Source organism: Hippocampus comes, unplaced genomic scaffold (genome assembly GCF_001891065.2).
Source record: "Hippocampus comes isolate QL1 unplaced genomic scaffold, H_comes_QL1_v1.1 scaffold33, whole genome shotgun sequence".
Classification (NCBI taxonomy): Eukaryota; Metazoa; Chordata; class Actinopteri; order Syngnathiformes; family Syngnathidae; genus Hippocampus; species Hippocampus comes.
In genome coordinates this window covers 912,542-920,630 of record NW_017804842.1, presented here as the reverse complement: position 1 = coordinate 920,630, position 8,089 = coordinate 912,542, and the positions used below count along the sequence as shown (strand labels likewise).

At 51.0% G+C, this 8,089-nt stretch overlaps 1 protein-coding gene across 1 annotated transcript in view; it reads right to left on the bottom strand.

Moving 5' to 3' along the window:
* Positions 1–1,150: 1,150 nt before the first annotated feature.
* The window catches only part of LOC109517654 (protein phosphatase 1E), a 14,508-nt gene continuing 7,569 nt past the window's right edge, over positions 1,151–8,089 (bottom strand). Inside the window, exons 3-8 of the mRNA XM_019872965.1 lie at positions 4,197–4,318; positions 3,305–3,504; positions 2,518–2,706; positions 2,285–2,428; positions 2,116–2,209; positions 1,151–2,041 (exon numbers count right to left, since the gene is read on the bottom strand). Coding sequence (XP_019728524.1) covers positions 1,419–2,041; positions 2,116–2,209; positions 2,285–2,428; positions 2,518–2,706; positions 3,305–3,504; positions 4,197–4,318 — 1,372 coding nt within the window. The 3' untranslated portion in view covers positions 1,151–1,418. The remainder of the gene's footprint in view (positions 2,042–2,115; positions 2,210–2,284; positions 2,429–2,517; positions 2,707–3,304; positions 3,505–4,196; positions 4,319–8,089) is intronic.

Genomic DNA, 8,089 nt, shown 5'->3' with positions numbered 1-8,089 from the left:
AATTTTTCATGCTAACATGGGAAACAAACAAACAAAAAGAACTCTACCTCCAGCAAGCTGGCTAAGTTGCTAGCTGGCTAGCAGGTTTCCAGTTTGTATGCTAGCATTAGTAAGTTTTCGGGCAAAGAAGGCTTTGGGAGTAGCCCCGTGTTCTGTAGCCGTCAAAGTGCCCGCGCTGTGTTACGCTGCCGACGTCAGGAACACATCCCTAAATCGCCCTTTGTCCTCGCTCAAAAACCCATTAACACAGGGGCCAAATCCACATCAGGGAAAGCATGATACAGCATCTAATCAAGTAACGACTAATCTTTAGTAATCCGCCCTTTAAGTGCTCTTATCTGTAGACAAGCCGCGGGCGGATAACCGACCGGGTCAACGGCGGAACGACAGAGGGGTCAGTGGTCTCTGTGTCAAAAAATCTGAAAGGAACCGCCCTCCTGACTAATGAAAAGCCTGTACCGGCACCACCAAATTTGTTTGCCTTTCTCCAAAAAAATGTATTTAAAAAAAGAGGCGCCTGGGTTGGTTTGAGGTCGGATGAAGCCCCGGAATCGAGTTTCACGTCGCAACATGCTAAACGGGAAACACTCAAGCACGGCCGCGTGAATTTGATGACTCACCTTGAAGGAAAAACTGAATTTTACCAAAAACCATCACAGTGAATTCCTGCCAATTTTGTGGAATCGACTGATGGCACCCTGAAGCTATGGAGGCAAATTGCAGTGCACTGCTCGGCAGGAACCAGCAGAGGCACTCTTGGTTTGGTCTCGACTCGTTTGCGGACTAAAGTAGCAGAACAACAACAGGCCGTTAGCTTTGCCAGCTCTAGCCACTGAATGGAACTCCTGCGAAGCAGCGTTATTCCACTCAATGATGACGATGGTATGAAAAGAGGAGTTCAGAACAATCAGAGAGAGAGAGAGAGAGAGAGAGAGAGAGAGAGAGAGAGAGAGAGAGAGAGAGAGAGAGAGAGACTCCCCCACCCACCACCGCTGTAAAGATATTTATGAATTGATGGTTAAGATGGCGACTGTGAAGAACAGTCCCATCTCATGAGCAGAACCATCAATGAGAACATTTTGGAGCTTCACGATGATGTGGTATACTTTGGAGCGCAGCTTATGTTTGGTGGGCTGGCTGATATTTACTATTTTTTTTTAATTAGCCCCCCCCCCCCCGGACAGACACAACCAGTCAATCGTCACGTTTACGAACGCAGGAGCCACAACTATCTAAAGTATCCAGAAAGAAACCGAACAAAAATTGTGTTGGATAGGAGGAAGTTACCCGGGAAGGAGGTGGTTCCGTGTTTAGGCGGCGGCTCGCGTCAGATGGCGGCAGCGCGGGGAAGTCGGGGCACGGCCGCGCCGGGCTTCCAGATGGCGTAAAGGGGCACGGAACCCAGCGGCTCGGCCAATCTACGGCGCCACCTGAGGTCGCCGCATCTGCGGCTTGGCCCGGGCACCCGGCCGAACGGCGAGGCGGTCCGGGGCCCCAGCGGGTCCGTGAAAGCGAGGCGGGACCTGCTCCTCAGCGGGCGTTGGGGCCGAGCACTGCTGCAGGGGCCACCCGCCGCGGCTTTTCCCCTCGTTGTCCGCCGCGCTGCCCCCCTCGCCGCCTCGCTCTGCCCTGGCCGCCTCCTCCTCTTCCTCCTCCTCTTCTTCTTCTTCAGGTTCCTCCTCCGCCTCGGCGGCGGCGGCGGGCTCCTCTTCCGCCTCGGCCTCGGCGGCGCCCTCGTCCTCGTCCTCCTCGGCGCTGGCGGGCGCCGGCGGGGTGCGCGGATCTCGCAGGAAGACGGCGATGACGGTGATGTTGTCGCTGGAGCCGGCGTCGCGGGCCGAGGCCACCAGCTTGTGCGCCACCATGGCGGTGTCGCCGGCATTCTCTTGGAGGTGGTCGCTCACCACGCGCACCGCCTCGTCCGGACTCACCGTGTCCCAAAAGCCGTCGCAGGCCAGGAGCAGGTAGTCCTCCGAGCCGTCCAGCGGGAAGGCGGCGTGGTCGGCGTCCCCGCAGATGTAGGGCTTGTGCTCCGAGTCGCCTGGCGAGGGAAACGCGAAACTCGTGAGACTTTCAAATCCCGTTTGACTCCCCGGCGCCGGATGGACCGCTTACCTATGGCTCTGGATACCGACAGACTGCCGTTAACCCTCCACGTCCCGAACCAGATCACGCAGCCTCCCAGGGCTTCGATCCTTTGCTTCTCATCCTGCGGACATTTGGAGAAACAAAGTCAAACGGGTGTTTTGTTTCATACCGCCGCATCGCCAATCATTCCCGCGACCTCTCTGTCCGGTTTGTGCGGTTTCATCAACTCCACCACTTCTCCCCGGCGGACCAGGATAACCTGGGAGTCTCCCAGCCAGGCGACGTGCAACGTCCGACCGCGCAGGAACGTCACCACGCCCGTCGTGCCGCAGCGCAGGTTCTGCCGGAGTGAGCGCGCGGGTTCAAGATCATTCGCTGCTTTTCGAGGCGAGAGAGAGAGAAAAAAACTGTGTGGCGGCGGACGGTTACCTCCCGCGAGGCTTTCTTGACAAAGTGCTCGTCGGTGATTTTGAAGGCGCGGCGGAGGGCCTCGCCGGGGTCTTGGCTTAGAGAGTCCTGGCGAGCCAGGTTGACGTGGAGGTGGTTGGCGGCGTAAATGGCGGCGTCCACGCCGCCGTGTCCATCAAACACGGCGAAGAAAGCTTGTTCTTCCTGATCCTAAAGACACCAAAGACGACGTTTGCGAAGGGAAGCGGCTTCACTGGACGACATGAAATGTAGTCGACGTGTCAATGAGGAGCGGAGCGATAAAAAAGGTCTCATGAACCCGTGTCCGAAAACACGCATGAAGTCGGCCATTTTGGAGTCATTTTGGTGTCAGTCTCTGAGGCTTGATTGACTTTATGAACATGAAATTCTGTCGCCACATCGCTCAGGTTTACACCGAAGAAAAAAGTCTCAACAACCCAGTCGGAAGAGAAAACAATAACTAAGGCTTCCATTTCACTTTCAAGCAGAGACGTTCAGGCCGTTTCTTGGAGTCCTCGAGATCTCGTCCAGCTGCATCCAAATGTGAATCCTGAATGCGAATAACTTAAGTGTGTCTTATGAAGGTGAAGTGAACACTCATAGGTAGCCCCCTCCTGGCATTAAGTCCTTTCCCCATCCCGTTACGTAACCGAAAGCATGAGTCACTCGCTTTGATAAACCTTCCCGGTTCAAAGACCTTAAACCTTGAAAGAAAGAAAGAAAGCTTTTAAGGCAAGCGGCCAAATGGCGGCACTTAAGGGGGGGGGGAAGCGGTGGCTGCGCTTACCTGAATGTTGAAAAGCGTGTTGAAGTCGGGGATGATGATGTGCCTGTCCTCCATCTTGCGCCTCATGTTCTTGATGGCGTGGATGGACGTCTCGTAGTAGGGCTGCGGGCGGCGGCGGTAAGGCAGCTCCTTGGTCCACGCGCCGCACGTCTCAAAGAGTCGTTTGAAGATGAGCCGCGCCAACTTGACCGCCTCGATCTCTGCAACGCCCAAGGGATCCCACGTGAGCGAAACGCCGCACTTTTCCCAATCGAAATTGCCCATTTCTCCAAAATGAAGAGATGGCACACATTTGTGCTCCTTCCGCATTTGTCAAATGATTCCAAAGGGTCCGCATTCTACATTTGAACAATTCAATCGGTTCCCTTGCATTGCAGTTCAGCGCGACTTTTTCAGCAAGTGGCCCATTCGGCGGCAAAGCTTACCTATTATTTCTAATCCCAAATCTTTTTCATGCTAGTGTTTTGAAAAAAAAATCCCACAGAAATGGTACAAAACATCAGAAAGCAGACTTCAAAAAAAGTGTGCGTCACACTTCCCTGGTAGCCAATTTAGAAAAGTCCCCGTTTCCAAAGCAAGTGCGTGACACACTTGTGAACGTCAAAACCCCGGCGGGAGCTGCTTTACTTTTTCCGAGAGGCTGATTAGAGAAGTTCGTAGATAAGCGAGAGAGAGAGAGAGAGGGCAAGAGGGAGAGACTGTAAGGTCTCAAAGGCGACCTCCTCATGCTCACTGCCGGTGAAACGGTCAACCTCTTTTAAAATTTGAACTTGGAAGGCAAATATTTTGTATGCAAGCCAAATCTCTCACCCATAGTGGTGGTCTGGTGTGCCTCAGAGCTCAATCTTAGAGCCATTCTTGTTCAATTACAACCACACACGGTCGGACTCACGGGGTAAGGGTCCGACTCCGTCTTCCACACTCTTGATGAGGTGATGGATGGTGAGGTCACTCTGTAGGATGCTGTCCGACGTCGCCCTGGCCAAGGCTGCCGCCAGCGAGCACGGGCAGTTACTGTGGATTTGGAACGAGAGCAAGCCCACACAGTTCAAATTTTGCTGTATTCGGGGACGGGCAGTGCGGAATGCGTGCGGTTGTTGGTTTGAATGCCAACATGCAGGTGACCACCTCAGGTAACCCAAAAAAAAAAAAAAAAAAATCAACAAAAAAGACAAAAATAAAGGTGTACTGTACATGTTTTGCATTGTAAATCACAAAAATAAAATTAAAAATAAAGTCTAACGTTAGAACTGACGACATTTTGGGGAGAATTTGCGGAGTTGTTACAGGAAAGCGGGTAAAAAAAAAAAAATTCTATCCAGTACATAACAGTTGTATTAAGACAATAAAAGGTCATCTGGTGGAACTCAAAACTGTACAAGGAAGGAAGTCACGCTAGAGGAAAGTCAAGATGGGAGAATGGCGGGGGTCTCTTCGAGCATTCTCTCCATTCATAGAACCCCCGCCCCTACTCGACGGAGGGGGCGGATGCTGAGGCGAGGAGCTCCGATTGGCACGCGGTGGTCCCCGAGGAGACCAAGGCGGCGCACCAATGAGAGCTCGGCCGAGCTCGCGCATCACGGTCGAGTCATGTGGCGCGTAGGAGGATTAAAAGAAGCGGCTTAATCTCACGAGCCCCCGAGCGCACACCGAAAAACAGATGCGCAACTCCATGTGGGAAGAAATGTGAACGCGGGGAAAACATACCCTTTGCTTATAAGAGTAAATAGGAGCATTGACATGAAAGGCAAACATTGGATTAAATATCAGAGGGAAGCAGAGGGGGCTGTTTGCATCTCATTATCAAGCGTGACCAAGATGGCAGATGGACACGAGAGCGCTGTCAGCATAACGCCAAGATACGCGGTGATACCGATTGTGTGTCTCGAACTGACGCAGGCTAAACGTAGTGCAGTGCGTGAGGAAATGCAGGCCTTCGCACTTCCGGTGACTCAAGCTTACCTAGTTAGCAAGAATTGAGTGAAACTAGCACATGGAGTTGACATATGCTAGCACAGTTTAGCACATGAGATAACCCAGGCTCCTAGCAAAGATTGCACACTGACAAGTACATCGACATGCAATTTAACAGAACATCTTGGTGTCGGTACTTCCATTTCCAAGTGTTGTGTGCTTTTGGGCTACACGCCAAAATGAAAGGCACAGCATTATGGGATTCGAACTAGCAGGAAGTAAGGGCTCAAATGTCTGTAGTGTGAGCCACAGGCTAAATAAAATGTGCCGAGGTTTAATAAATGGTTTCCCTTCACGCGAGTTTACTGAGGTGATCAAAGTTAGCCAAGGTTTTTCCAGGTTACGGAAGTTAGCACGAGTTTACCGGCGCTTGAGGAGTTAGCAAAATAAATTAGAGGTTAGCAAAGTTAGCACATGAATTTACTTGAGCTAGCAGAGTTAGCACGTGAGTTTTCTCGAGTAGTCTGGCAATGTGAGCATGTGGAGAAGTTATCCCAAGTTTACCGAGGAATAGCTAAGTTTGAGAATACCTGAACACTGCCTACCAAAGTTAGCAAGTGCGTTTATCTCGGCTGGCACGGTTAGCATATCAGTTTAACTAGTCTAGTAGCATTAGCACGTCTACCCTGGTTTGACACAGGATTTCTATTTTAGACAAGTCCACAATGTGTCCAAATATAAGCTTATTATTTTTATTTATTAAATGTCTAGTCGCAGTGCCACTGAAGTTTCTTTTTGTCGAATTGCACGCAGGGCTGCGTCAAATGTCGCCATCATTCGTTCCCACCGCTGCTTTTGAACAACCTTGTCATTCCCTCACTGATTAAACTTCCACCACTCCCGTGATGCTTTGTGCCGCATTCAGGAGGCTGCGAGTACGTGTTCGCCGATGACTCACGGATGCGGTGGTCATGGTTTTTTTTTTTTTGCTTGATTTTACCCTGCAACGGAGCATCAAGGTTGTTGCCACGGCAACAGAGCCAATTGACAGACGGTCACCCATGTCGGCCGTCCTCATAACACCAGGCCGGCGTTGTTTTTCTTCTTCATGAGGTGAAAGCGTCGCCCCCCCGCCCCACTCTCCATCTCTCTTTCTCTCCAATCAATCAAAAGGCGATTTTTGAAAAGAAAAACAAAGAGCCGTTTGTTGTTTGCGTGTGTGGAGCAGACGCCGGGTTGAGAGAACACGCTATTCTCGGGGGGGGGGGGGGAGAATTACATAATTCGCAGAGGGCCAGTTCATCTTTTGCAAGAGCGACTCCTTAAAGAAGGCTGTTCGAGGAATTCATTCGTACACACGCACGGAGGCCACGCGCTGCTTTGGAATCTCACAGGGAGATGCGGCAAGTGTGGGCCACAACATTAGGTACACCCCCGCAGTCACAAACAACGTGTAAATTGAGGGCTTCGTTGTTTTTGAATGGATGGCTCGACTTGACCAAACGCCAAAAGGAGAGATGGCTTCCGTTTGAACGCAGCTTTATGGAAAGGAAACTTCCTGCTTTCCTTTTCTTCAACCAATCGGAAGCTATCAACATAAAATCATGTCCAAGCAAGTACTAAACAACAGAATATAATTTGGGTATTCTTAACATGAAATAATATGTTATGCTCAAACATAAAATAAGAACAATATGACATACGCTTACACAATGCAAGAGCTGTATTGTCACATTTTCGTCTGTGTGCGTGTGTGTGTGTATGTATATATATGGATGTCTTGAGGTCCATACAAGAGCCAGCGAGAGAGAGAGAGAGAGAAAGTCCATTTCTAAGAGCGAAAGTGACTCATTTATCATTGATGTTACCTTGTGCTATTTAGTGACGTAACCCAGCGCAGTCGACAACGCAGCCATTCGAAGCATCTTGCGGCTGGCGAGAGGCACGCACGGGGTGCCCCATCGCGACCGGCTTCCGCCGTGCGTCAATTGTTGCCCGCCTCTGAGAATCATCAGAAACGCTCAATACGTCACGCTGTGATCAATCGCAACCATAGACCGGCAGATCGCCACCTGAACTTGTTCAAAGAAAAATGTTTTTCTTGAAAGAACTTTGCATCTCACTGGCACTTTAAAAAATAGGAACGTTACACGAACTTTATAGCAGTTGAATTCCGTCGCACAAAAGCCTTCATTGACGTCGCGTGCTCGACTCAACGCGCAACTTCGAGGTTGTGCTGAGTAGCAAGAATAAAAAATGGAAACTAGAAAACAAGACGACATCAGGCGGTGCGTTACAGTGGAATCAAGCGAAGGGGCGAGGGTCCCCGGAAAAGGCACAATCAGTTAGCCAAGCGCTGCCCCACGCAAAGCGGAAGCACGTTACGTCATCCCGGCGGCACTCGGGTCGAGCGGGGGGCTCCGAATAGCTCCCATTAAGCCCGCCTCTTAAATGCCGCCTTTTTAGTCCTCCACACAACATGTAATTTTGCTTTTTTTTTTTTTGCTGCTTGATGGCCACACGCGCCACAAAAATGTTCAGTGCTGGGGGGGGTTCAACAGATCTTTCAAGTCTCGACAGTAGACTTGACTGGGGGGGGGGTCACCTGATTTTCTACTTTAATACTCCACATGTGAATGCGGATACATGTACTTGATCAGTACAGGGAAGAGTTGTTCGTGGGAGGGAAGGGAGTGCCCCCCCCCCACCACCACCACCACTGCTCAGCCGCTTCAAGGGCAAGACTGAAGGATTGCAGGCTTGTGTTGAAGACACGCAGGGCTTGCTTTGCATTCATGCCACCTGCCAGCCACGTCGAGCATGACTCACCATTTGAATTATGACCGTTTTGAGTGCAGTGCGGTGTGGGGG